Genomic DNA, 26841 nt, shown 5'->3' with positions numbered 1-26841 from the left:
CCTCCAGAACTGTAAGAGAATAAACTTGTGTTTGTTGTATGTCACTAAATGTGTGGTAACTTACTACACTAGCAATTGGAAGCTAATACATCAGGAAGGGGAAAGGTACAGAGGAGAGGTCTAGGCAACAGCTCTTTCACCCCAGGGTAAATCTGAAGAGAAAGTATTCTGGAGAGACTGAGAGGCCCTGTATCACTCAGTGAGGAGTGAAAATAATGGAGACACCACTGGGGAGAATTATGGTGCCATTTCTTTGAAGGCATTAACAACTAAAAGGGTCTCAGGAAGCAAGATTTCCATGTAAATCAATGACACACAGTACTACCATACACAGTATGACCCCATTTTTGTTTAAAAAGTGTATCTGTTTGTACAATCATGTCTGTGTACATTTAGGAAAGAGTTCGAACCCCTGAGTATTACACAACTGACTGACTCCCTTCTTTCCTCAGTCTTTGTTCCGGCATGTCTCAATCCACACGTGCCCAACACCTTCAATACCCCGACTAAACTCCGCTTTTTCCGTAACACATAAAACTTTTACAACACACTATACCTTTTATCAAAATCCTATACTGCTCTAGTGGGAGACCTCACTAGAATTTAACATCCACAGTGATTATTTTTGCGTAAGCGTCTTGGACAGTTCCTGGAACATAGCAGGACCTCAAATGTTTGCTAAATGAATGAACTTCAGAGGTGAGAAGGGGGATACTCATTTCAGAATGTTTTTAAAGAGAAAGAAATTGCGGGTGATATTTCCGTTCTTTTCACCCAGTAGCACTTAAGTGAAAAAGTTGGCTTAAAGCTCAACAGTCAGAAAACGAAGATCATGGCATCTGGTCCCATCACTTCATGGCAAATAGATGGGGAAACAGTGGAAACAGTGTCAGACTTTATTTTTGGGGGCTCCAAAATCACTGCAGATGGTGACTGCAGCCATGAAATTAAAAGACTCTTACTCCTTGGAAGGAAAGTTACGACCAACCTAGACAGCATATTCAAAAGCAGAGACATTACTTTGCCAACAAAGGTCCGTCTAGTCAAGGCTATGGTTTTTCCTGTGGTCATGTATGGATGTGAGAGTTGGACTGTGAAGAAGGTTGAGCACCGAAGAATTGATGCTTTTGACCTGTGGTGTTGGAGAAGACTCTTGAGAGTCCCTTGGACTGCAAGGAGATCCAACCAGTCCATTCTGAAGGAGATCAGCCCTGGGATTTCTTTGGAAGGAATGATGGTAAAGCTGAAACTCCAGTACTTTGGCCACCTCATGCGAAGAGCTGACTCATTGGAAAAGACTCTGATGCTGGGAGGGATTGGGGGCAGGAGGAGAAGGGGACGACAGAGGATGAGACGGCTGGATGGCATCACTGACTCGATGGACATGAGTTTGGATAAACTCTGCGAGTTGGTGATGGACAGGGAGGCCTGGTGTGCTGCGATTCACGGGGTCGCGAAGAGTCGAACACGACTGAGAGACTGAACTGAACTGAAAATAAATACAAGAAAGAAATAAAGAAAATACCACATATGAGGATAACCTGAAGGAACTAGTTGCGAATTTCAAAGAACACTTCGCAGGGAACTGCACCACACCCTCCAGCGCAGCTTCTGGCAAAGCCCCGGGAATGGCGCCGGAAGTGGGCGTGGCCCTCCCGCGGCTTTCTGGGACTCGTAGTTCCGGGCCCTAGGCGCTGGCGCGGGTCAGTATCACGAGTCCTGCGCTTCCAGGTATCAGATTCCACGTGAGAGGCGAGAAAGGCCTGGCAAGCAGCGCAGCCTGCGCAGCCGGCGGAGAGGCGTCTGGCGTTTGAGTCGTGGGAGTGTCGCCGGGTGAGGCTCTGGGCTGCGGGGGCTCGGAAGCCTGGCGGGTGGCCGTGGGAGGGCGCGCGTCCTGGCGGAGGTGCGATCAAGGGCCGCACGTGTGTCCGCGCGCCGCGGCCGGCGCTGCGTTCCCCAGACATAGCGGTGATGAACTGAGACCAGGCGGACCCAAGCGCTGAGCCGGCAGTGGCTCCGAGGGGCCCTCGTCTCTACTGCCTGAGCTTCGGCCTTGGCTGGCCTGGGAGCTTCGCAGTTGGCCACACCGGCCTTTTACACGCCGATGACTGGCCTTATTCGAAGGAGGTTTTCGGTGGACGTTAGGAGACCGAGAGGGGCTCCTGTGAGGGACCAACCCTCCCGTCCCCACAGTCCTGCCTTCGCTGAAAAGAGATTGCGTCAGAGCCCCTGCATCCCCGATAGAGTCACTTTCAGGCGTCTCGAGCAGCTGAAATATCTCCGAGAGGCGACACATTCATCCGGAGAGCTTGCTCTAACTAGAACTTCAGGGCAATGGCTGGGGAAGTAGGCACATCTTAGAGCTGCTGGGGGCAGTGGGATTTTCTTATTTTCATGGGTTTGCGAGGGAGGCTTGGGCTATTTGATCCAGAGCCCGGTGGAGAGAGGCGAGGGAGGCACAGCGTGAAGAGACAGCGAAAGCATCCCAGGAGAGGGTGTGTAAAGGCAACAGGACCTGATAACGTTTTTCCCCCGGCAGTCTTGCTGGACTGGCTAGTCTGTGTCCAGCAAAGTGGACCTGATTTTCACGGCTTTTTCGCTTCCCTTAACTCCACTTTTCCAGGAATCTGTCCTTCCTGAAAGGAGAAAATGACCAAGTTCCAGGTGAGTTGGGGTTTCTTTTCTCTGAGAATGGAAATATCCTTTCTTTTTTGGGAAGGACATCAGCATTAACTGAGTGTGTATCTGGTGTCAGGTCCTGTCTTGGTTCTGGTTTTTTTTTTTTTTTTTTACTTTGTCGGACTTCAGCGTGAGACATATAGTGTTTATCAATGTGAGTATAGGAACATTAAGACACTAAGAGCATATAGCTATCAAATGATGTCACTGGGGCCTGCACAATCTGCTGACTTTAAATGCTGCCCCTGTTTTCACTGAACTACCCTGCCTCCTTTGATTCACTCCTCAGAGGACTGGGCTATGCTCTTTTATTGAAAGACTTAACACAGCATGTTTGGTCCAATCTCTGGAAGCATGCCTTTTCCTGCCAGACATTTCTCTGACATTGACAGTCATCCAAAGCTGTTACATATTCAATCTAGTGCTAAGTGGTCTCAGGAAAGCAAATAGAATTATAAACTGCGGTGCTTTTCTTCATGAGCATGTGATGTGTGTGGAAAAAAGTATGCACATTAACAATAATCATTTATTAAACTTGAGTTAAAGACATGAGAAAATGTGTTACATAACAGCTTAGTAATTACCATGTCACTCCCAGAAATCCTCCTCAGCCAGGCTGTGCATCAGATTATCTGTGGTGTTCTTTAAAAATTAAAGGTTCCTAAGCAACATTCCTCTAGACCACCTGAAAGGAGAATTTCACTTCTTTTTTCTCTCTGATCTTTGTACAACCCAAAGATTTATTGCATTTATTGTGAAGTATTTCTCTGCATACTTGATGTGAGCATCACTAAGGTGGATAGGATGGGTTGTTCATCTTTTGAGTTCTGCTTGTTTTGTTCCCTTTATCAACGTATCTACATTTTAATTGGTACAATGAATTGTTGAATTACCATGTAGGCTTTTTAAAAAAGCTTGTCATTTGTCTGCACAAAACCACTTCTAGAAAGCTACCTCAAGACTGACAGTATCGTAGAGTGTTTGAAAAGGAAGGGATTAACCAGCCACCAGGGAAGCCCCTCTTAGCTCTCTGCCTTGGTGCCATCATCTTACAGAGGAGAGCTCTAATTCTGAGGGAGCAGAATTCTTGTGTTTTATTGCAGAGAACAGCAAAGTCAGAAGTCAACCCCATGTTTTCTAACTTCGTGCTGTTTCTTCTCTGTAACTAAACAGGTCATCACACCAGGAGTTATTTGAATAAAATATCAGGCTGGGGTTTTTTTTTTTAATATTAGATGATTTTTAAAAAATTGAAGTATAGTTGATTTACAGTGTTTCAGGCATGGATTTTAGGGGGGCGGGGGCGGAAAAATGAACTAATTCTTAACAGCACCACCAGCAAGACCATCTTTTTGGTTGGCAAAAACCATCCTCACATCCACATCCATAGAAAGGTACCATGAGTTCTTATAAAAATCAGTTTCTTTAGAGGACAGTAAGCTGCCTCAAAGTATTGAAAGCATGATATTTGTGTCTTGAATATAATTGGGAACTTCAGCAAAGATTGACATAAGAACCTGTGCTCTTTTTTTTTTTTTCCTTCTATCTCTTCCCTAATGATTATGCACTGTGATGAAGTTGGGGATTGCTAGAACAGTGACATTTTGAGATCTTGGCATATGTTAATAATTTTTTTAATTTAAAGAAAGGACTTCATTCCCTCAGTACTTACTGTTTTCTGTATACCAGACATTGTCCTTGATTCTGCTGAAAGGTACGAGTCCCATTTAACCCTTCTCTGCCTCTGTGACTTTGAATGAGTCACTTTGCAGTTATGAACCTTAGTTTTCTCATCTGTAAATTGAGTGCCGAGTTGGATGATCTCGAGATTTCTCTTTTACTTGTATCATTTCATGATTTTAATTGTGAATTTATAAATAAATATTTGTCATTTAGATTTTGAGTCAGGTGTGCTGTTTGCTGAGGATTTAAAGATTAGTTGAGTGTGGTCACAGAAGCCAGGTGAAATGTAAGCGGGGAAGGACGCAGGCTGAGCTTGAAGAATTGACAGGACCCCAGTCTGTAAAGCCTTGCAGGCCAGAATGAACAGTCTGGATTTTATTCCATGTGCATGGAAAAGCCTTTGCAGAGTTTCATGCCGTGCGTGGTACGTGTTTTAAAAGATCACCCTCTGCTGTGTGGAAGATTCATCATGTGTGGGAAGACAAATTTAGGAGGTTGGTGTAGGTGGAAAGTTAACGACAGCTGGGACTTGTAATGGTAATAGTGCAAGCTGGAGAGAAGTGGGTGGCTTCAGATATGCTTTAAAGTCAGAGTTGAGATGACTTGGTGATGAATAAAATGTGAGGAAGTGAGAAGAAAATCGAAAGGACTTCTGGGACTTGGGCTTGAGCAGTTTAGTAGGTTGTGCGGCACTTGGGGGACGACAAGGGAAGAGCAGATACTGCTGGAGGTTGTGGGAGCGAGAATTCTGTTGGGGTGGCTTACCTGGTGGTCCAGTGGTTAAGACTCCGAACTGCCAAAGCAGGGGGCATAGGTTTGATCCCATGTCAGGGAAATAAGATCCCTACAGGCTATGCGGCACAGCCAAAAGATTAAAAAAAAAAAATTCTGTTGGGGCTTGATATGTTTTAAGTGCCTTTTAGACATCCAAGTGTAGATGGGAAGTTTGAGCCTGGAATTGAGAAGAAAGGTTAGGACTAGAGATAAATGTTTGGGAATACCTAAGGAGGGTGTTCTATGGTTGTGGGTAAATGTGCTATTTTATATTTTCTAGGAATGTTCGACTACTTAGTTTAGAAGAAGAAAGGACATATGATTTATATGACTAGGGGAAAAATTGATCTCAGAAGTATACTTTGGCTGAGAGGAAAAAGGAAGGAGTAAAGGATGATGATCTTGGTAAAATAGATGTGAGGGAGGAAGAAGAGAAGAAAAAATAGGAAGATGTTTTTAAGGTGTGCATTTTGAGATAATATTTCAAAAACAGAGTGATCCAAATAGTGAAATGGCCCTAATTGTGGTTCCTGAGTTTGAAATGAGGCAAAGATCATTGGCATTAAAGAGATTAAGAAATTTGAGGTTAGCATGTTGAGTAAATTGTTCTCCTTAGTGTTAAGGCTATCAGGATGATGGTAGGAACGGGGCAAAAGGACAGCCCAGCACGGAAATGAGAAAGGAAAGGTTCTCCATCCAGACTAGACTGAGATCAGCCTGAACTACACACTTCCTCTGCATCCTTCTCCCCTCTCCCAGTGCTCCCAACCGCACCTTCCTTCTGGGGCATTTGTTCAGATGGTTGTCAGTTGAGGAGGAATGTGCTTAATGTTTTAGGAACAGGTAGCATTCAAGGACGCCTCTGTGGACTTCACCAAGAAAGAGTGGGGTTGCTGGACTCTATTGAGAGGAAGCTGCGCAGAGCTGTGATGCTGGAGAACTACAGCCACTTGGTCTCAGTGGGTAAGAACATGAACTTGAACACCAATGCCCTGGAGTCTCTGTTTCTTCAGATTTAAATATCGATGGGGCCCCAGCAGCTATAGTTGAGGAATCACTTTCTTAATTTCTTTTTGGCAGAAAAGGATGTTTTTGATTATTCTAAGCAGCTAAAGAACTCTGTGTGTGTATGCTCAGTCATGTCCAGCTTTTTGTGACCCCATGGACTGTAGCTCGCCAGGCTCCTCTGTCCATGGAATTTTCCAGGCAAGAATACTGGAGTGGGTTGCCATTTCCTGCCCTAAGGGATCTTCCTGACCGAGGGGTCCAACCCATGTCTCTGGCATCTCCTGCACTGGCAGGTGAGCTCTTCATCACTGTGCCACCTGGAAGACCCTAAAGAGCTTTACTTGGTGAGAACTGGAGAATGGTAGCCTTACGTGGAGAATTGTCCAAGAAACCGTATGTGGTCCGTCCTTTATAAGCCAGTTTGAGACTGCTTTTTTTTTTTGCACAGTCACCCACACCTGTGTGTCTCAGATGTGCTCTCTCAGTTGGAGCAAGTTGAGGATTATAGTATAATGGAGAATTCTCCATGCCCATTACCTTTAGTTGCTGGTGTAGAGCCTCTAAACCTCCCCCTCGCTTTCAGAGCCTTTCAAGCTCTACTTTTACTACAGAGCATTATTCTCTGCTGCCCCATGGTCGACCTCCTTTCCAGCTAAGCCTGTTTTCCTGAGGTCTCCATGCTTCCTTGCTCTGGGGCCCTTGATTACCATGCTCTGGTTTCTTGTGAATTCTGTCTGTTAAGATTTTATTTCAAGTAATTTACCTGTGTGAGATCTTCGACCACCCCCCATTCAATCTCCTTCTCTTTTCCTTTTTTTTTTGTTAATTTTGTCTATCTTTGGCTGTGCTGGGTCTTCGTTGCTGCATGCCAGCTTTTCTCTAGTTGCAGGGAGCAGGACTACTCTTCGTTGCGGTGAGTAGGCTGCTCATTGCCGTGGCTCCTCTTGTCGTGGAGCACAGCCCCTAGAGCACGTGGGCTTCCGTAGTTGAGGCACTCGGGCTCATGGGTTGTGGTGCATGGCTTAGTTGCTCCATGGCATGTGGGATCTTCCTGGACCAGTGATCAAACCTATATCACCTGCATTGGCAGGCAGATTGATATCCAGTGTACCAAACAGGGAGGTCCTCGATCTCCTTCTTTTCTCGGAACTTTCAATTGATATCTCACAGGCTCATACCTGATTACACATTTTTTGTATACTTTTATTTTAACGATTAGATCTGCAAGTCTGATTGATTTTCTTTGGTTCCAGCCAGGTTTCTGGAGGGAAAGCAACGTATCTAATACTCCACTGCTTTATGTACACGTGTGTGTGTGAGTCACTCAGTTGAGTCCGACTCTGCAACCCCGTGCACTATAGCTCTCCAGGCTCCTCTGCCCATGGAATTCTCCAGGCAAGAATACTGGAGTGGGTTGCCATTCCCTTCTCCAGAGTATCTTCCCAACCCAGGGATTGAACCCAGGTCTCCCACATTGCAGGCAGATTCTTTACAGTCTGAGACAGCAGGGAATCAAGATTTAAAAATTGACTGCTGTGGAGTTTAGCAGCAAAGAAATATGTCTTATAGTCTTGTAAAAGAGACATTATAGTAAATACAGCGTGTTACTGTGAATTCATTAAGTCCTGTGAAGGATGGAGAATTGTGTTCTGAGAGAATGAGGGCATGGGATGGGACAAGAGTGATAAATGTATTGTTGAGAGGTTCAAGGAAAGCCTCTGAAGTGGTGTTTAAACTGAGACCTAAAGCATTAGTGGGCATTAAACAGGTGACTGGGTAGGGGAAGAATATTCCAGGCAAGAGAATAGTTCACGAGGAGACCCAGACACCTAAAAGAAGGAGTGTGGCTAGAACACAGGAAGCGTCTGGGAAGAATAGAGTGGGGGTTGGTTCATTCGTGGCATTGACGGCATTGGTAAAAAAATGTGAATTTGTGTTGAGTTCAGTGGGAAGCCATTGGGACAATACAATGGTATGAACTTATTTACCCAGTATCACTGGGACTGCTTGATAAGAGACTGGTGTGCAGAGAGGCAAAAGTAAAGGTGGGGTCTCTACTTGGAATTCTGATCATTTGCTGTCACAAGCTGTCTGCAGTGAATAAACCTTGTGCAAGTAGCACTCACAACTGTGCCAAGAAATCTGAAGAATAAAACCGCTGAGCTGGACTGCTGAGCGCGGAGATTTGTGGTTTTGAGACATAATTGTTAAAATGTCCTTCTTGAGGGGTGATACCAGTTTACATTCACAAGCAACATGTGTCAGTGGGCTTTGGGTTTTTAACCAGTGTTAACAGGTAGTTTTAGTTTTAATTTATTATATTATGATATACTGCTATTTTTTCAGCTTATCAATATTTTATATTTTGTATTGACTTCATTATTTCCCCCAACATGCCCATCATCCCGAGAGTTTATGTCAAAGTCACATCAGTGATTAATACTTACATTGCTTTGACTTCATAACTCTTGTTCCTGCAGAGTCAAATAGTATACATAGATTACAGTTCTGCTTTTTGTTTTTTCCTACAACTAATTTTTGCTTTTCAAAATATATTTATTTGAGGTTTTTCCCTTTCCATTCTGTTTCTAGAGCATTTTGGTTGATTTGGTTAATTACTGTTTTCTTTTATATATCAACAGTTGATTCAGCTTATCTATTTTACTGATTTCTTAATGCTCACTGCTATTTCTTATATGTCATCTTTTTCTTAATTTAAAAATTTTTACCACAGTACACTGCTGAATAATTGTTTCAGTAATTTTTTAAATCCTTCCTTACCTGAAAAAGTGTCTAGCCAGTCTACTGATTGACTTGGGTATGAGATAGAAGGCTAATTTTACAGTCAGTTTATTTCCTAAATTAGAAGATATTGCTCGTTTATCTTCAGGTATACAATACTGCTATTCTGTAGTTCACTGTCAATATAATTCTCATTTGTATTTGCACATAACTTGGCTTTTCTGTCTAGATGCATTTAGCATTTTCTGGGTTTTTGGGGGGTTTTTTTGAGGTTTTTTTGTTTTGTTGAAGTCCTGAGGTTTCACAATTTTTAACATTTAGTGAGCCCTGACTCCTGAATTCTAAGAAAATTTTTTTCCCTGTTAATTCTTTGATCATTTCTTTCTCTTCATTCTACCTGCACTATATTCATCGAACTCGCACAAGGTAGGCTTTCGTCATCCATCTGTCTACCTTTACTTTGCGTTCCTTGAGTGCCCCTCAGTCTTCATTTTAGGTGGATATTCGTTTAGCTATTTGACCCATCTAGATTGCAGACCTTAGAATCAAGCTGCCTGACAGTAGCTATGACACAAATTACTCGATCATTTTAACCGCGGTTCTTCCAGTGCAGAGTGAGTGTCCTAATAGTTTTTCTCATGTAGGACCATGCGTCTGCTGTCTGAGTGCTCCAAATGAGGACAGTAAATCTTAAATGCTGGATGGCATCCCCAACTCAATGGACATGAGTTTAAGCAAACTCTGGGAGATAGTGAAGGACAGGGAAGCCTGGCGTGCTGTGGTCCTTGGGTTGTAAAGAGACAGATACAACTTAGTGTCTGAACAACAAGTCTCAAATATTATGATTATCATTGTTTTCAACCTTTTTATTAATTTAGAAAAATTCTAATTATTCTTTATAGCAGTGTGTTTATATTTTATTATTAGGTCGTAGTTTTTTAGATGTGATATTCCCTCAGATTTCTCTGGGTTTTCATTATGAACCTTTTAAATTCTGTTACCTCTGTTTACTGTGTCATGAGTTTGCGTCTCTCTTTATTGACATGAGTTTCTACCTTTCTTGTTTGTTTCCTTATGTTTCTTGTCTCTTTTTTCAAAAGTCCTATGTTCGCAGCATGATCCTGGAGTGCACCACCCTACTGATGCTCAGCCCTTTCCTGGTGCACGTGTGTTCAGCTCTCAGGGGACACCTCTGCTGACTGGGCTTGGCATGAATCTAGTAAGAATCCAGATGGTGAGTTACGATGTAGACCCTTTTTTTGAGATTGCCTCTTAAGGCCAGTATGTTATCTGGGACATTAGAAATGCCCAACATGATATAATAAACCTATTTCCAGAACAAACCTCTCTTACTTCAGAATAGTTGATTCTGAGCTTGGAATTTTAATTTCTCGGACTTCTTCAGACGTTCTCCTACTTCTTCAGGAGCCTTTTTCTGTACGTAATTTGAGCTGTGCATTTGTTTTTTGTTTGTTTGTTTCTCCATTAGACCTCATCCATCTGCACTCTATCACAAGGAGTTCCCTAGCGATTTTATTCTAGTAATGGCAGTCTGTCTTTTTTTCCAAGACCATTGTGGATTTTCTTATTTTGGTCGTTTCAGTGTAATATAAGGATCTTCACCCTAATTGTTTTGATTAACATACATACTACAGATCTTCCTTAACTTCTAGTTGGGTTATATCCCCATAAATTCATTGTAAATGGAAAAATACTTTTAAGTCAAAAATGCCTTTAATACACCTAATCTGCTGAACATCATAAATTAGCTTAACCTGCCTTAATTATGCTCAGAACACTGACACTGGCCTAAAGTTGAGCAAAAGCACCTAACACAAAGCCTGTTGTATAATAGTGCTGAAGGCCTCGTGCAGTTCATTGAACGCTGCACTGAAAGTGAAAGACCGTGGCTGTGAGCATGCTGTTTGGAGCTGCAGCTGCGGCCATTGCCCAGCATCACGAGGGAGGTTTGTCCAGCATATTGCTAGCCCAGGAGAGGGTCAGAATTCAAAGGCATATCACTGTCACACCACCATAAAGTCGACAATTTGTAAGTGACGCCGTCGTCAGTCAGGGACCATCTGTAGTAAGTCTATAATCTATATTCCCAGCACAGTTCTCTCCCAGGAGCTCCAGACCCACGTGTTTCACTTACTGAACAGAATATTCCACCAGCACCACAAATTTAAAAAGTGAGATTCTGAGTTTGTTTTCTGTCCCCTTCCCTACTCTAGCCTTGGAGATTAAGATCCCCTGTCTTATGAGATAGTAGCCCATACCTCGTCACTCATTCAAGGGACTTGAGGGTCATGCTTGGGGCCTGCTTTCCCTTTTGAGTTTAGTCAGTTGTCATGTGATTTAGAACAAATCTCTCCCTTTCTGTCCGTAACCATCCTCCTCATCACACTCCTGATTTGCTACAGCAGCTCTCTCTCCACCTTAAAGTCTTGCTCATTTATGATGGTATTTATAATCACAGAGTCAGTCATTTCACTCACAACTGTAATCCTTAATAGCTTTACATCTCTGGGGGGATCTCTAGCTACACACCGAGCCCTTTGTTCTGGCCCTTGTCTTTCTCTCCAGGCGTAGTCTTTCCACTGTTACCTGTTTTACTTCCTTCACAAGAAACTACTTATACTTTTCCAGAACATGTCATATTTTCTCTCCACGTTCCACTTTTTTTCCCCTTACATTTGCTCCTAGAAATCTTCCCCAAGGTTTGAGCCAACTGCCCTTCCTTCTGTGTCCCCATGACTAGCTGTGCATGCATCTATATAGAAGCACTTACATGGCATTACTGTTGACCTATTTGTCTTTCTTCCCAGTAGATTCTAGCTTATCAAGCAAAAGGATTTGTATTTTCTTCTTTGTATCCCAAACACTTATTAAAGTCAAGTACTTCATTTTATTTTCATTGACATTTAATTGATAAAATGGAATAAATGTTAATTGTGGGATAACAAGGATGTGGGATTCATAGCCTTCTACAAGGCTAGGGTACAAATGCTTTTATTGGCAGTACTTAAAAGCAGAGACAAGATTTCTGTTTTGTGTACCCAAGGCCTCTCCCTTCCTGACATTAACCCAAAGGACATGAGTAAAGGACAAGACTGAACTTTTTGCTAGTTACCTTAGGCAGCTCTGAAATCTTGAAATTTTGTTTGTTATCACTGACTTCCCTTTGTTTCCTAGGAGACTTGAATGAAAATTTTGTGGAAAATGAAGATAAAGTACTTATGTTATCTATTACCTCTAGAGCCTTCCTGCTGGCAAATTTTGGAAGAGGTGGCTTAGTACAGTAACGAGGAGTCAGAATTAAATTGTGAATATTCACAGGGAGGTGTAAGTAACCCTGAACTGGATCTTTCTACTTGTCAGAAGTGGAGAAAAGTATCTTCTAATATTTTCAGGAACCACAAGCAGTGTGGTGACTCTTCAGAGTGATGATTTAGAAAAACATGGAGAGTGAAGACTATTCATCTTTGAAAGTCCCAATCCAGATGGCCACCCAGGACTCCTCATTCTGTAAGAAAGAGCCCCAGGATCCTCAGGAAAGCAAAAGTCTGTTTGTAACTGAAGAAAGCACTGAGAGGAAACTGACAGGGGCAAAAAGTCCTCCCATCGAACATTGTTCAGAGAACCTTCAAGATAAACTTGTGGCTGATGTAAAAGAAGTAGTCTTGCCATTGCTCAAAGGGGAGACAGTCTGCCATACTGGCCAGTTGAAAGAATCCTTGGAGCCCTTTGACTATAACCACAAAGACGTTTGTGGTTGGAAATCTCGGGTGGCCAGTCATCATTATCAGAGAGCTCATACAGAGGAGAAGCCCTGTAGCCATCAAGACTGTGGGAAAACATGTACCGCCAGCCCAGGTGGTCACCCTGGTGAGAAAATCCGCCGTTCACAGAAAGTATTCAAATGTAGTCAGTGTGGCAGGGACTTCAGGGAGCGCTCAGATCTAGTCCTTCATCAGAGGGACCACACTGAAGAAAAGCCCTACAGATGTGATCAGTGTGGGAAGGGCTTCACAAGGAGCTCAAGTCTCCTCATCCACCGTGAAGTCCACGCAGATGAGAAGCCTTATAAGTGCGATAAGTGTGGAAAGGGCTTCACCAGGAGTTCAAGTCTGCTCATTCATCACTCAGTCCACACAGGTGAGAAGCCTTATAAATGCGACAAGTGCGGGAAGGGCTTTACTCAGAGCTCCAAACTGCACATCCACCAGCGAGTGCACACTGGCGAGAAGCCCTACGAGTGTGGGGAGTGCGGCATGAGCTTCAGTCAGCGCTCCAACCTGCACATCCACCAGCGCATCCACACAGGGGAGAGGCCCTACAAGTGTGGGGAGTGCGGAAAGGGCTTCAGTCAGAGCTCAAACCTTCACATCCACCGCTGTTCACACACAGGGGAGAAGCCTTACCAGTGCTACGACTGCGGGAAGGGCTTCAGCCAGAGCTCAGACCTCCGCATCCACCTGAGAGTCCACACTGGGGAGAAGCCCTATCACTGTGGCAAGTGTGGGAAGGGCTTCAGCCAGAGCTCCAAACTCCTCATCCACCAGAGAGTCCACACTGGAGAGAAGCCCTACGAGTGCAACAAATGTGGGAAGGGCTTCAGCCAGAGCTCCAACCTCCACATCCACCAGCGGGTCCACAGGAAAGATCCCCATTAAATGAGGTCTTCAATCACATGCTCTTACTTCAAAGACTTCAGTATTTCTAACATCACTCTTACTTTCACAGTCTCAGGATATAGTAAGAGTTATTCAGATATGTTCCCTCACTGAAAGTCATTCACTCAAAGTATTTAAGTACCAAGCACTTTGTTATGCTACACAGTGAATTGATTGTTCTTGTTGCTTAGATGGGCAGAGCGAAAACGTCTGTACTTTGTCATTCACCCAGTGTTACTAGAGCTACATATCCTACCCAGCATTTCTAAGTGCAAGAAGCTTATATTTGTCTAAGCAGAACACGTTGACTTTGTTCACACTCGCTGAGAATCTGGGACTTTGGCTTTCTCTTCAAATCGTGTGCCTTGTGTTTTTCATATTTCCTTCCAGTCCTGAGTAGCCCTCTTTAAACTATGATTGCACAATATGTTTTAATATTTGCTATAACCCCCAAAAGTCATTTGCTTTGACAACATTGTTACTGAGCCACACTTGGGTCTTCTTGGCCAAGCAGAGTAAAGCCAATCTACTGACACTGGGTTGTAAAGGAAGTGCACCATTTATTGCAGGGCACCAAAGGAGTCCAAGCAGCTGGTGCTCATCAGACCCAAACTGATGGCTTTCAGAGAAACATAAGGTGAGGAACAGGGGACTGTGGGGTGCATGATCAGCTCATGGACATTCTTCTCATTGGTTGATGGTGAGGCAATTAAGAGTCAATATCATCAACCTTCTGTTTCTAACCCATCTGGGGTCTGCTTGCTTATGGGCAGCAAACAACTTCTTGCATCTGGTGGCAGTTTCAGTATCTGCAAAACAGCTCAAAGGACATGGCTCAGAATATTATCTATATTCTAGAGGAATTACAGGTCCTTGCTTCACTTAATGGCTAAACGATTATTGTTTGTTTTGCTTGGCTTTTTTCCTTTCTTTCTGTATTTTCTCTCTTCTCTGATTAAATTTACGCTTTGGAACTTGAGGAAGGCTTGGAGAGTATGTTTTGAGACGACAAGGCTTAAAATATGCACTCTATCATACATAATTCAATTGGGGTGTGGAGCTAGGATACCTCAGAGGGTTAAGGATCATCTCCTAGAAGGTAAAACAATAAGCTTGTAAAATAGTTGAGAGAAAATTGTTTTTTAGTGAATACATAAGTAAAGCAGAAGTTAACTATACAATGAACTAATTGCAACCGTGATTTTCTAAACAGTGATTCCCCAAGTGAGGCTTAAGAGGCTCCCTAGTCACCTATAGTTTAGCTATTCACCAGTGACTAGAATCTGTACATGAAAAAATGGTGGGGGAATATAGATGCAGTATTTATTACCTTGAGGAGCTGGGGTTATAACTGGTACATCCTGATCAAAGTTAACCTGAAACAGTTAACTGGACATGGATAACAGGAAAGTGACATGTTAAATTTAGAGGAAATGTAGCTAATGTCTAATAAGAAATGGAGGACTTGCTTTCCTTCAAGAGGCAATCCCAGAATATTTGACTCCAACTCAAAGGAGCCCACATAGAATGATTAGGGTAGTGACTGAGCATCTGTGCTTTGGCATTGCATAATACCCTCACTAGTTTGGATACCATAAGATGGTATCACAACTGATGTGATTCTGCTTTGGTGAGTGCTAGAATTTTGAATCCCTCCCAGTTCCTCCTGGCCTCATAAGATTATATGTGAACATCTCTTCTGGATTTGACTCTTATTTGTCACATGTGTCTTCTAATTGGCTGATATATATACTCTGTTTGGGACTTAGAGCCAAATATGATCATAAGAATCCATGTGTAGTGAGTCCAGAGAGTAGATCTATGAGTCCAGAGAGCAGATCTAAAGTCCAAGTCTCAAATGATTATAAACTAGCCTGTTTTCCAAGTCTCCTTTTATACATGCCTTAATTTAGCAATGTTTTTAACTCTGTTTAGCTTTTATTGTTCTCTTTTAAGCATTAGCTTTCTTAAAAAATTGAAATGTGGTCAGAGTCCTTGGGAAGCATTTTGCTGATTGTGGTAAGGAAGTTTGGAGGGAAAGTCAGAAAAAGGAACTTGTGCATGAAAATGCAGGAAAAGGAGCCTTCCTGATGGCTCAGTGATAGAGAATCCACCTGCCAATGCAGGAGACATAAATTCAATCCCTGATCTGAAAATATCCCACATGGCTTGGACCAACTAAGCCTGTGCTCTAGAGCCCAGGAGCCCCAGCTACTGAGCCCACAACTGCTGAAGCCTGCATGCCCTATTGCCTGTGTTCTGCAACAAGAGAAGCCACAGCAAATGAGGAACCTTCGAACTGCAACCAAAGAGTAGCCTCTACTCACTGCAACTAGAGAAAAGCCCACACAGCAATGAAGACCCAGCACAGCCAAAAGTAAAGAAAATTATTTTAAAAAGAAAATGCAGGAAGAACAGGGCATGTCTCACATTTCATGAAGTCCTAAAGATGCCATAGATTGACAAAGAGAAAACACTTTGTTAATTTTTAAGACATCTCAACTTCAGACATGTGAAAATGAAAAAAAAAAAAAAAAAAACGTGTTGCAAAATGGTTCTTTTTCAGAATTCAAGGGTTGTCCTAAGATTGATCCTTTACTGGTACCTGAACAAAGACCTTTGGAAAATCTCAATAATTGTATTTGATTGATAATTCCATCACAAATTTGGCAAAGAATCTAGGTTACAGATTAAATTCTTAAAATTCTTACCTACTCAGTAGGTGCTTTTACTTTCTATATGGATTGTTTAAGATCTTAAGTTCAAAATACTGGTGAATATATGATCACTACTTGCAGTTACACTTCTAAATTATAATCTTTTAAACCACTGACAGCCAGAGTTAGGGGATAAAAAGAAACGGGGTACTTCCCTGGTGATCCAGTGGTTAAGAATCTGCCCACCAATGCAGGGGACAGGGTTTGATCCCTGGTCTGGGAAGATTCCACATGCCGAGGGGCAGTTAAGCGTGTATACCACAACTACTGAAGTCCACTCTCAAGCCTTTGCCCCGCAACAAGAAAAGCCACCATGATGAGAAGCCCCCTCACCGCAACTAGAGAAAGACTGTGCAGCAACAGAGACCCAGCACAGCCAGAGAGAAAGAAATTTGGAAGTTCACATTCGCAGCTTCATGACCTTTCTTGCTGTACTTTCATTGGCAAAAGAGAGTCATGACTGAGTATGAAGGCAAAGTAGGTAATGAGAGTCAGGGAAAGTCCAAAGCAACATGCCTAAAGTAGTTGTGAGAGTAAAACTGGCATTGGAGTGGTACCTGAGAGTAGGTGATACTGACAAGCAGCTTCAAGACATAGAGCTGGGCAAAGCTAATACATAGGGAGTGTGCGGCAGCTGATTCCAGCCGCTACAGAAATCATTCAGGGTTTGGTCAGCTAAGCAAAAGGGTAAGGGGAAAGGACTAGAAAATTTGCTGTTGAACATCTCTCTTAACAGCATTAAAATGCTATAAATTACAAAACCACAGCAATGAAGTGAACAAGAGAAAAACCACCAGTAAATAGGAGGTCTCAATAAAAAACTGAAATATGAAAGACAACTATTGTATCAGAGCAGAAGCAGGGGCCATTTATATGGCTTACATTAAGGACAAAAAGGAACCAGTTTGGCTGCAGGCTCAGAAATACGTAATACTATGAGCATGAGACATGAAAGGGAAAGCAGTGAACTTAATGTTGTATTCGGGACAGTCCCCTCATTCCAAACACACATGTCCTCCTCCCCTAACCCATGTGCACTGTCAACCAGCAAAAGATGAGAAATTTCTTCTCTGTAGAAATCAAATGGCCCTTAGGGACAGACCTGCATTCTACTTTTGTGAGTCCAACAGAAAAACAGTTATCTTCTAGTTCCAATACATTTATAACAGAGCTTCAAAATGCATGAAATAAAAACAAAATTGAAATAGCTGTAGGCAAATTATCAATCTCAACACTTGGTAATTGATAGCACAAATGGACAGAAAGTCAGTTAGGATATACAAGATTATCGACCAACTTGACTAACATTTAGAATACTCCAACAACAGCATAATACATGTTCTTTCCAAGTGTACGTGTTATGGGCAAAAAAACGTTGCAAACAACTTAAAAGAATGGAAATCATACAAGATACACTCTGACCAGAATAGAACTTAATTAGAAATGGCTAACAGGAAGATATAGAGTCACCAAACGTTTAAGTTAATGACTCCTAAATAAGCCATGGGATAAAGAGAAAATAACAATGAAAATCTGAAAATATTTTGAATTATAACAATGTGTGGGGTGTGGCTAAAGTAGCATAAAATTTTATTAATTATGCCAATAAATCTAACACTTGGTTGAAATAGAAAAAGTTGTTGAAAGGTATAAACTACCAAAGCTCACTCAAGAAGAAAGAGAAAACTGAATAGCCCTATTAAACTAATATTTGTAGCTGACAGCCTTCCCACACAAAGTACAGGCCAGACGGTACAAGTGAATTCTGCCAAACATTTATGGAAGACATAGTAACAATCTCTATGAACTCTTCTAGGAATAAACCCATTCCAACTTATTTTAGGAGCCAACATTGCCTACATACCAAAGCCAAAGAGATCTGTAAGACCAGTCTTGCATCCCCTAGAAACCTGAAGTGACTGAATTCTCCTTCAACACAAAGTGCTGCTTCCAGGAGGAGCAATTGCAGGCAGCTGGTTGCACCCATTTCCCATAGTCACTGAAAGATTATTTACTGTAATACCTACAGGAAGATTAGGAAAGAAACTTGTTTAGGATTACTGTCTCATGAGGAATTAGCATGATGATTTCTTTAAGGGCCAACACAAATCATGTGACAATATTTGCATTTTTGCTACGACTATGAGAAAACGCAGACAAACTGGGTCAACAATAGCACAGAGTAGTAACAGCATAGAACCTGCGTATTTCTGCATATTACTTCATCCTGGTGCCGATGTGTTCCTGTATGTTATCCTTGAAGTTGGCTTTCATCTATTTCTGTATTTCCATTCTAACTTACTAACCCTATAAAGTCTCGTATAAGACACTAAACGAAGGAGGAAAAGAATAACTCACTTTAGATCTGTTATTTTCTGTGGGATCAAGGAGGCTACATGTAGAGAACAAGAGTGGGGCTGGAGGAGAAAGAATAGATCACAAGAGATCTGATCTGCCTTGCATTTCCCGGTTCTCTTACCTGTACGCTCCGTACACTAGCTAGATGAAATGTCCTCCTTAGAAACATCTTTTGGTCCTTAACTACCTTGGCAGTAGTTTCTCAGTCTTTTGATAGAAACTAAGTTTGACTTAACTGTGTCTGAAAATCTGACTACTGGCTAGGCTGCTAAGAATGGGATGACCTGGACATTCATCCTCTGGGGCTGAGTTTTCTTCATCTTTCGTGCTAGGCAGAAACAAGTAATCCAGGAAGCTCTTTCCTTCACTCACTTCCTGTGTCTGTGAAGTGAGGATGAAGGAAGCACACACAGCTCTCAGTGCTCCATGTGATAAGGGGCATGTTGTGAGGCCTCCTCAGGAACTGGAAAGAGTGGAGAATCTGAAATAAGTCAAAGGCTTTTAAGAATGTCTGAGAGAACATTTTCTTAGTGGTAGGTGGTATATCTTTCCCCATACTATGCTCTCTCAAACCCTCAAACATGTAATGTCCTAGGCAAATTTGCCCCTTGCCTCAGCCCAGTTCATCTCTCCTCTCCAGTTCAAACACGTTGTCACAGTCTGAAGGGAGGCTTGCAGAACACAAGGGTTACTTTGTGCTATTAGTTGTGCAAATCTAGGGTCTGCTCTTTCTTGGCCTTGTTCCTCATGGGTTCTGTGGTCCTGGTGGGAAGTCTCCACTCGGATGAGCCACTTTCCAGGTGAGATTCCTCTTAACCTTACAAGATCGGCTTTGTTCCTGGGAACCAGGAGCTGAACCTAAGGGACAAAATCATTTTAGTTGGAACCTACTTGAGGATTCCAACTTCCAGAGCCCCCGAATCTCAGGTCGGTCTTTCAATAAATTCAAATCAGGACTTCTGAAAACAAAGGCTGGACACATCAGGCCAGGCCCATAACTCATTATGAATTGTGATCCCAGAGCCCTTAAGGAACACCCAGAAACCCAGAAATACAAGTGTCCCGTGGTGAGAGTCCACGTTTTCCTGCAAGCTATGTCGTCTAGCTCAGTGCAGGGACGGATACAACGCTAGACTAAGCAGATGGTTTTGTGGCGAGGACACTAACGTAGATGTGCATCCTAGCGCCGTCTCCCGCTGCCGGTGCGTTTTTGAGGCACTAGCTGGCCTCTCTGAATATTTCCTGACCTATTAGACTGGAAAAGGGAAGGCCTAAGCAGGCCCTCAGGCAAGCTCGACCTGCAGTTCGCACCGGCCACGCCCCAAGAGCGCTTCAGTCCCGCCGCACCGACTGAGGTGCGCCAGAGCGCCTGTCCGACTTGAAGGGCACTTCCACATCTGGCCTACAGGCGGTGTCCTGGCCACAAGCTGGCAGTGAGACCTAAACCGTGGATCAGAGTAGGGACGGGGATGTGAGGTGGCTGTTCCTCTAGCTGAGATCCTGACGCAGGTGGAAGAAATGATGGGAGAAGAACACAAAGTTTGAAAACCTGTTGACAATAGGGCTTCTCCCAGGAGGCACAGCAGTTCAGTGTGGTGGTGTTCGCAATTGTAGTAATCATGATAAAATATGATGCCAGCTTCTCAGAATTACTTGGGAGAAATGGAATACTGCCTGCCATATCAGTAAACAAAGGACGTCATAGTCATCCGTGGTTGTGGCCACCTTTAAGCATTAATTGGTGAGCCCTAAGGGAACGCAGGAACTTAAGATACTAAGAAGAGGTGGCAAGAATATACAGAAGAACTGTATAAAAAAGATCTTCACGACCAAGATAATTACGATGGTGTGATCACTCACCTAGAGCCAGACATCCTGGAATGTGAAGTCAAGTGGGCCTTAGAAAGCATCACTAAGAACAAAGCTAGTGGAGGTGATGGAATTCCAGTGGAGCTATTTCAAATCCTGAAAGATGATGCTGTGAAAGTGCTGCACTCAATATACCAGCAAATTTGGAAAACTCAGCAGTGGCCACAGGACTGGAAAAGCTCTGTTTTCATTCCAATCCCAAAGAAAGGCAATGCCAAAGAATGCTCAAACTACCGCACAATTGCACTTATCTCACATGCTAGTAAAGTAATGCTCAAAATTCTCCAAGCCAGGCTTCAGCAATACATGAACCGTGGACTTCCAGATGTTCAAGCTGGTTTTAGAAAAGGCAGAGGAACCAGAGATCAAATTGCCAACATCCACTGGATCATTGAAAAAGCAAGAGAGTTCCAGAAAAACATCTATTTCTGCTTTATTGACTATGCCAAAGCCTTTGACTGTGTGGATCACAATAAACTGTGGAAAATTCTGAAAGAGATGGGAATACCAGACCATCTGACCTGCCTCTTGAGAAACCTATATGCAGGTCAGGAAGCAACAGTTAGAACTGGACATGGAACAACAGACTGGTTCCAAATAGGAAAAGGAGTATGTCAAGGCTGTATATTGTCATTCTGCTTATTTAACTTATATGCAGAGTACATCATGAGAAACGCTAGGCTGGAAGAAGCACAAGCTGGAATCAAGATTGCCAGGAGAAATATCAATAACCTCAGATACGCAGATGACACCACCCTCATGGCAGAAAGTGAAGAGGAACTCAAAAGCCTCTTGATGAAAGTGAAAGTGGAGAGTGAAAAAGTTGGCTTAAAGCTCAACAGTCAGAAAATTAAGATCATGGCATCTGGTCCCATCACTTCATGGCAAACAGATGGGGAAACAGTGGAAACAGTGTCAGACTTTATTTTTCTGGGCTCCAAAATCACTGCAGATGGTGACTGCAACCATGATATTAAAAGACACTCCTTGGAAGAAAAGTTATGACCAACCTAGATAGCATATTCAAAAGCAGAGACATTACTTTGCCAACAAAGGTCCATCTAGTCAAGGCTATGGTTTTTCCAGTGGTCATGTATGGATGTGATAGTTGGACTGTGAAGAAAGCTGAGCACTGAAGAATTGATGCTTTTGAACTGTGGTGTTGGAGAAGACTCTTGAGAGTCCCTTGGACTGCAAGGAGATCCAACCAGTCCATTCTAAAGCAGATCAGCCCTGGGTGTTCTTTGGAAGGAATGATGCTAAAGCTGAAACTCTGGTACTTTGGCCACCTCATGCGAAGAGTTGGCTCATTGGAAAAGACTCTGATGCTGGGAGGGATTGGGGGCAGGAGGAGAAGGGGACGACAGAGGATGAGATGGCTGGATGGCATCACCGACTGGATGGACATAAGTTTAAGTGAACTCCAGGAGTTGGTGATGGACAGGGAGGCCTGGTGTGCTGCATTCATGGGGTCGCAAAGAGTTGGACACGACTGAGCGACTGAACTGAAGGGAACTCAGAAAGCAAACAAGGAATACCCGCCTTCTGGCAGCCTTCAGATTGCAACCACACCCCACGGTGCGCCCTGAGGAAGCTCAGGATACTGGCCGATAGCCGAGGTGCGTATCAAAGGATTGGTTTGAGCCCAGACTCTTCTACCTTCCCAAGCGTAGAAAAGCGCTAAATTCCTTGCGGTTTGGTTTTCCTTTAATTTACAATAATTTTGTATCATTCAGACTATCTGCCCTTTGTTGCAAAACCCCTGTATATCCTAGCTAACCCCCTCGCCTCCTTGGAGCAGTTTTCCCAAGGTTACTTGAGAGGCCGCCTCCCAGGCCTGAAGTCCTAAGAATGTTGTAAAAAACGACTCTCAGCTTTTAGGTTGTGCATTCTTTTTTGGTTGACATTGACAATACACAAAACTGTTCAAAGTGAAAATGCACAACTGAAAAAAGTATCATCTCTCCTAGGTAACATGCACAACCATTTCATGTTTTACTCAAATGGGATTTCCAAGCCATAAGAATTTCAGTAAGCAATATAAACATTTTCTTGGTCAATATATTTCCCAATATATTTAAAATTGTCCAAATATTTCAACAATTTCAAACAGAAAATTTAGAAGATTCAGTGAGTAGGCATACTTCATCTGGAATTCAACAGACGTTAGTATCTTTCTATGGCTTTATCTAGATGTGTCTTTACTTGTGATGAAACTTGAGCCCTAAATGTGTCATCCTGTATCTTCTAAGGACATACTTTTACATAATCACAATACCATTATCCCACCTATAAAATTTAACCATAAAAAACATCTAATACAAAGTCCATATTCTAAGTGCCTCATCCTAAGAGTGTCTTATAGAGGTTGTGTTAGGTTTTTGAAGCTGTCTTTTTTAAGCCAAGATTCAACAAACCCATGCATTATATAATACATAGTGGAGTGGACAAGATTCACTCATCAAGTACTAATTTTCCCATTGGAAAAAAGTGCAAAGAGGGTATTCCTTTGTTGTTTTTTTGTTTTTGGCTGTGCCAGGCAGAATGCAGGAGCCTAGTTCAGGTCAAGATCAAACCCATGCCCTGTGCAATGGAACTGTAGTCTTAACCACTGGACTGCCAGGAGGGTTCCAGAGAGAGAACGCTTAAAAATCATAGATCTACCCTCGCCCTCTCCCACAGAGTCCATCAGTGAAACATGTATAATATGATACGTGAAACGAATTGCCAGTCCAGGTTCGATGCATGATACAGGATGCTCAGGGCTGGTGCACTGGGATGACCCAGAGGGATGGTATGGGGAGGGAGGTGGGAGGAGGGTTCAGGATGGGGAACACGTGTACACCAGTGGCGGATTCATGTTGATGTATGGCAAAACCAATTTTATTACACTTACTATATTGTAAAGGAATTAGCCTCCAATTAAAATAAATTTATATTAAAAAAATCATAGAACTACAAATAGGATAGAGAAGTTTTGATTTAATCTGCTCCATAGGTTGTAAGTATCCCAAGCTATTATCTATCAATCCAACTAAACAGTGCATCAGAATTAAATTTTATTAAAAACATGATTCTGTTCCAGAGTTACCAGTTTTTAGAAATGTTTTACAGCACAAGCATTACCACCACTCCTAAATGAATATTTGGGTTAGCTTATTTAAAAAAATTTTTTTTGGATTATAACAATACTGAATATTAAAATAGCAGTACAAGTCAGCAGATCATTTACAAAACTTTCAAAGCACATACACAACATATATAGGAAACTGACACGATAAAGTTAAATTTTGTGTTAAAGGTGACTGCATATAGTAATATCAAACACTGCCCTCACTTTGCTGTTCAAGAGTGTTTTGAAATTCTATGACTCCAAGCCACTTTTAAAAATTTTAATATTGCACTATTTCAAACGTCATGCATAATATACAACTTTCAAATATTCATATTATTTCAAATTTGCATAATTTATATTCCCATAAAATGCAACAGCACTTGTACTCAAAAGGCAATCCTTTGCAGGGCTCAGAGGTGGACGAATTTCATCTGACACAGTTTGGTTTCTAACCATTTCATCCTCTACCACCCTCTTCTTTTGCTTTCAATTTTTTCCAGCATCAGGGTCTTTTCCAGTGAGTCAGGTCTTCATATCAGGTGGCCAAAGTATTGGAGCTTCAGCTTCAGCATTAGTCCTTCCAATGAATATTCAGGGTTGATTTCCTTTAGGACTGACTGATTTGATCTCCTTACAGTCCAGGGGACTCTCAAGAGTCTTCTCAGGGCCACAGTTTGAAAGCATCAACTCTTCAGTGCTCAGCCTCCTTTATGGTCCAGCTCTCACTTCTGTACCTGACTACTGGAAAAACAGCCTTGACTATACAGACTTTTGTCAGCAAAGTAATGTCTGCTTTTTAATACACTGTCTAGATTTGTCATAGCTTTCCTTCCAAGGAGTAAGTGTCTTTTAATTTCACAGCTGTAGTCACCATCCACAGTGATTTTGGAATCCAAGAAAATAACATGTCACTGCTTCCAATTTTTCCTCTTCTATTTGCCATAAAGTGATGGGAACAGATGCAATTACCTTAGTTTTTTGAATGTTGAGTTTCAAGCCAGCTTTTTCACTCTCCTCTCTCACCTTCAAGAGGCTCTTTAGTTCTTCTTTACTTTCTGCCATTAGGGTAATTTTTAAATGTTTAGCCTATTTAAAATTTTTGTTTACAGTCAATTTTAAGTATGTAGTTTTTTAGCCAGTAAAAATTTTTTAAAGTATTTTTAATGTGCTAGAAGATGGTTTCATGTTTTATGTATTTCCCATCAAATATAATCAATGATTACCAAAAATATTTTATTTGTGAACAATGTGAGAGAATGATGATACTAACTTTGTACAGTTTTACTATTTGGAAAATTTTACAAATTGAAAATAATAATAAATACGTTCATTTCTTATTCTTCCCCAAAGTTCAATTTAAAAGAGTATTACTGCTTTAAAATTTCAAAACATATTATCTGCACTTGTAACATTTTCAAATTTGTCTGTAAGAGCTTGGTGCTTTGAAAAGGAAGAGGAATAGTGGCTGTGAGGAGAGAAAAGGAAAGAAAAGAGTATTTTTGTTGTTGTTGTTGGAGTAGTCTTACAGTAAAAAGATTGGTAAAATTAAGAGAAATAATGGAAATTAATTACTTACCTATATAAGAAGTTCCTGCTGCTTTCGGACAATCTGGTGGTGATTAATTTCAGGTACAGTAAATGTCACAAATATCAATAAAACTTGCTAGTTACTTTAACTGCATTTTAATTCAGAAATGTAAATATACACATTCATGGCCAACTATTTAAAAAAGCATATACATTAAAAAAAAAAAAAAAAGGGCATTTCCAAAAAAGGAGTTAGCCAAAAGCAATGGCAAAATTACATTATTACAGTAGGCTGAATCTGCACATATACCTTAAACATCAGAAAATAATTACACACACCCTTGTCAATTGTTTTATAAAATCTAATACTGGTACTCTAGTGAACATAAGCGTCTCTGTGACTGACTGCTCAGACAGCATAAACGCTGTTTTCACTTAAGCATCTTTTCCCTGGTCACAATTCTTTAGCTTTTAGTTTCTTGTTCAGCCAATATAAGAATGGCCACCGGTTACACACCTAGCCACTGGTTATTGATATAGGCTCTCATTCTTCATAACAGAGTATTTGTATATACAAATACTCTGTTTTGGATGGCATTTAATACATGGTATGCCATGTACTGAAGTTTATTAAGAAAGGTGTGAAATCAGATTATCCTAATATTTAAAGTATTAACAATGACACCCTTTTAGAAACAAAACGGTTTTGCTACAGCTCCTTTCACTGTTTCATACCTGTCCTCCCTATATTAAGTATATACATGAGAACGTAGACACTGGATATTTGAATGTGTTCGGTGTAAAACAGTACAGGCAGCTAAATGCCTAGAGCTCAGAAGGTAAGTACGCAGATGTGTTTTATACATTTGTGCTACAGGAGTTTATAATTCATTTCTCTTCCTCACCCATTCTATAATATTATAAACATCGACTCCCATGTGCTCCCTGGGCTCATCTGAAGCACAGAACACAGTAAATTATTTGAGTGATTATTTTCTCCATTCTCCTAAGGCTGGTACAAAATCGGTACCATTCTAGATGCCACAGGGAATTAGGGCTTAATTCTCTCCTGGAAACCTAACTGAGAAAGCTTGGGAGAGACACTAGCACGTGTCCTTTTCTTCCCTCTCTTCTTCCCTAGAACACTCTAGCCTCAGACCAAGGGTCATTTACATACTGGCAGGCTGTGTCCTGCATTACCATTCACAGAGCAAAGCCGCCTGAAAACTTCAAACAGCTCCATATATTTAAATCTTAGGCTAGTCCTCTTAAGTTGTAGTTTTCCCTACAGTCCTGACCTTTGCCAAGTTCAGTACGTAACAAGTCATTTTTTAGTGATTCTTTTACTTATTTTCTATCCACAAACTTCAAAAATCTTCTTTCTGGAGATGTAGAATACACTTTTTTTTTTTTTGCATATTTTTGCAAAATACAAAGTAAATATATAAATTTTGAGTTATAAATTCATGTGAACTGATGATGACAGTTGAATATTTTGCTCAAAAAGGTGGTGTGGATTTTGAAAAACCTTTGACTCTTGTTAAGAAGATAATCAAATGCTAGAAGGGGTAAGGTTTAAATGCTAACTGGAAAACTGTTAAGATGTATTTTACTGAGCCACAGCAAGTAACTTAAGAGCATCTCATTCCACACTATACGGGTCAGTCTTTGCAGGCTGCACCTCTCTGTAGCA

The 26841-nt window shown here is 41.7% G+C and overlaps 1 protein-coding gene across 4 annotated transcripts; it reads left to right on the top strand.

The window, feature by feature from the left end:
- Nucleotides 1–1674: 1674 nt before the first annotated feature.
- ZNF239 (zinc finger protein 239) lies at nt 1675–14541 on the top strand. Of its 4 annotated transcripts, none has more exons than XR_015157082.1 (5): nt 1675–1833; nt 2624–2664; nt 5974–6099; nt 9987–10120; nt 14132–14541. XR_015157082.1 is itself a non-coding variant. In XM_086382582.1 (5 exons), the coding sequence occupies exon 5, from the start codon at nt 12348–12350 to the stop codon at nt 13560–13562; it is 1215 nt and encodes a 404-aa protein (XP_086238708.1). In that variant the 5' UTR covers nt 1675–1833; nt 2624–2664; nt 5974–6099; nt 9987–10120; nt 12082–12347; the 3' UTR covers nt 13563–14541. The 4 variants fall into 4 exon arrangements, 3 of the variants coding, with proteins under 3 accessions (XP_086238708.1, XP_086238709.1, XP_086238710.1); XM_086382582.1 differs by having other exon boundaries at nt 12082–14541; XM_086382583.1 differs by lacking the exon at nt 2624–2664 and having other exon boundaries at nt 12082–14541.
- Nucleotides 14542–26841: the final 12300 nt, after the last annotated feature.

This window comes from Bos grunniens, chromosome 28 (assembly GCF_055505025.1).
Source record: "Bos grunniens cultivar Pamir isolate PY7600 chromosome 28, Bosgru_T2T1.0, whole genome shotgun sequence".
NCBI classification, from domain to species: domain Eukaryota; kingdom Metazoa; phylum Chordata; class Mammalia; order Artiodactyla; family Bovidae; genus Bos; species Bos grunniens.
Note: the sequence above shows the minus strand (reverse complement) of the source record. Positions and strands in the feature narration are given on the sequence as shown.

Coding starts and splice junctions, on each gene's coding strand:
- ZNF239 (XM_086382583.1), top strand. CDS start 12,348: ATGGAGAGTGAAGACTATTCATCTTTGAAAGTCCCAATCCAGATGGCC.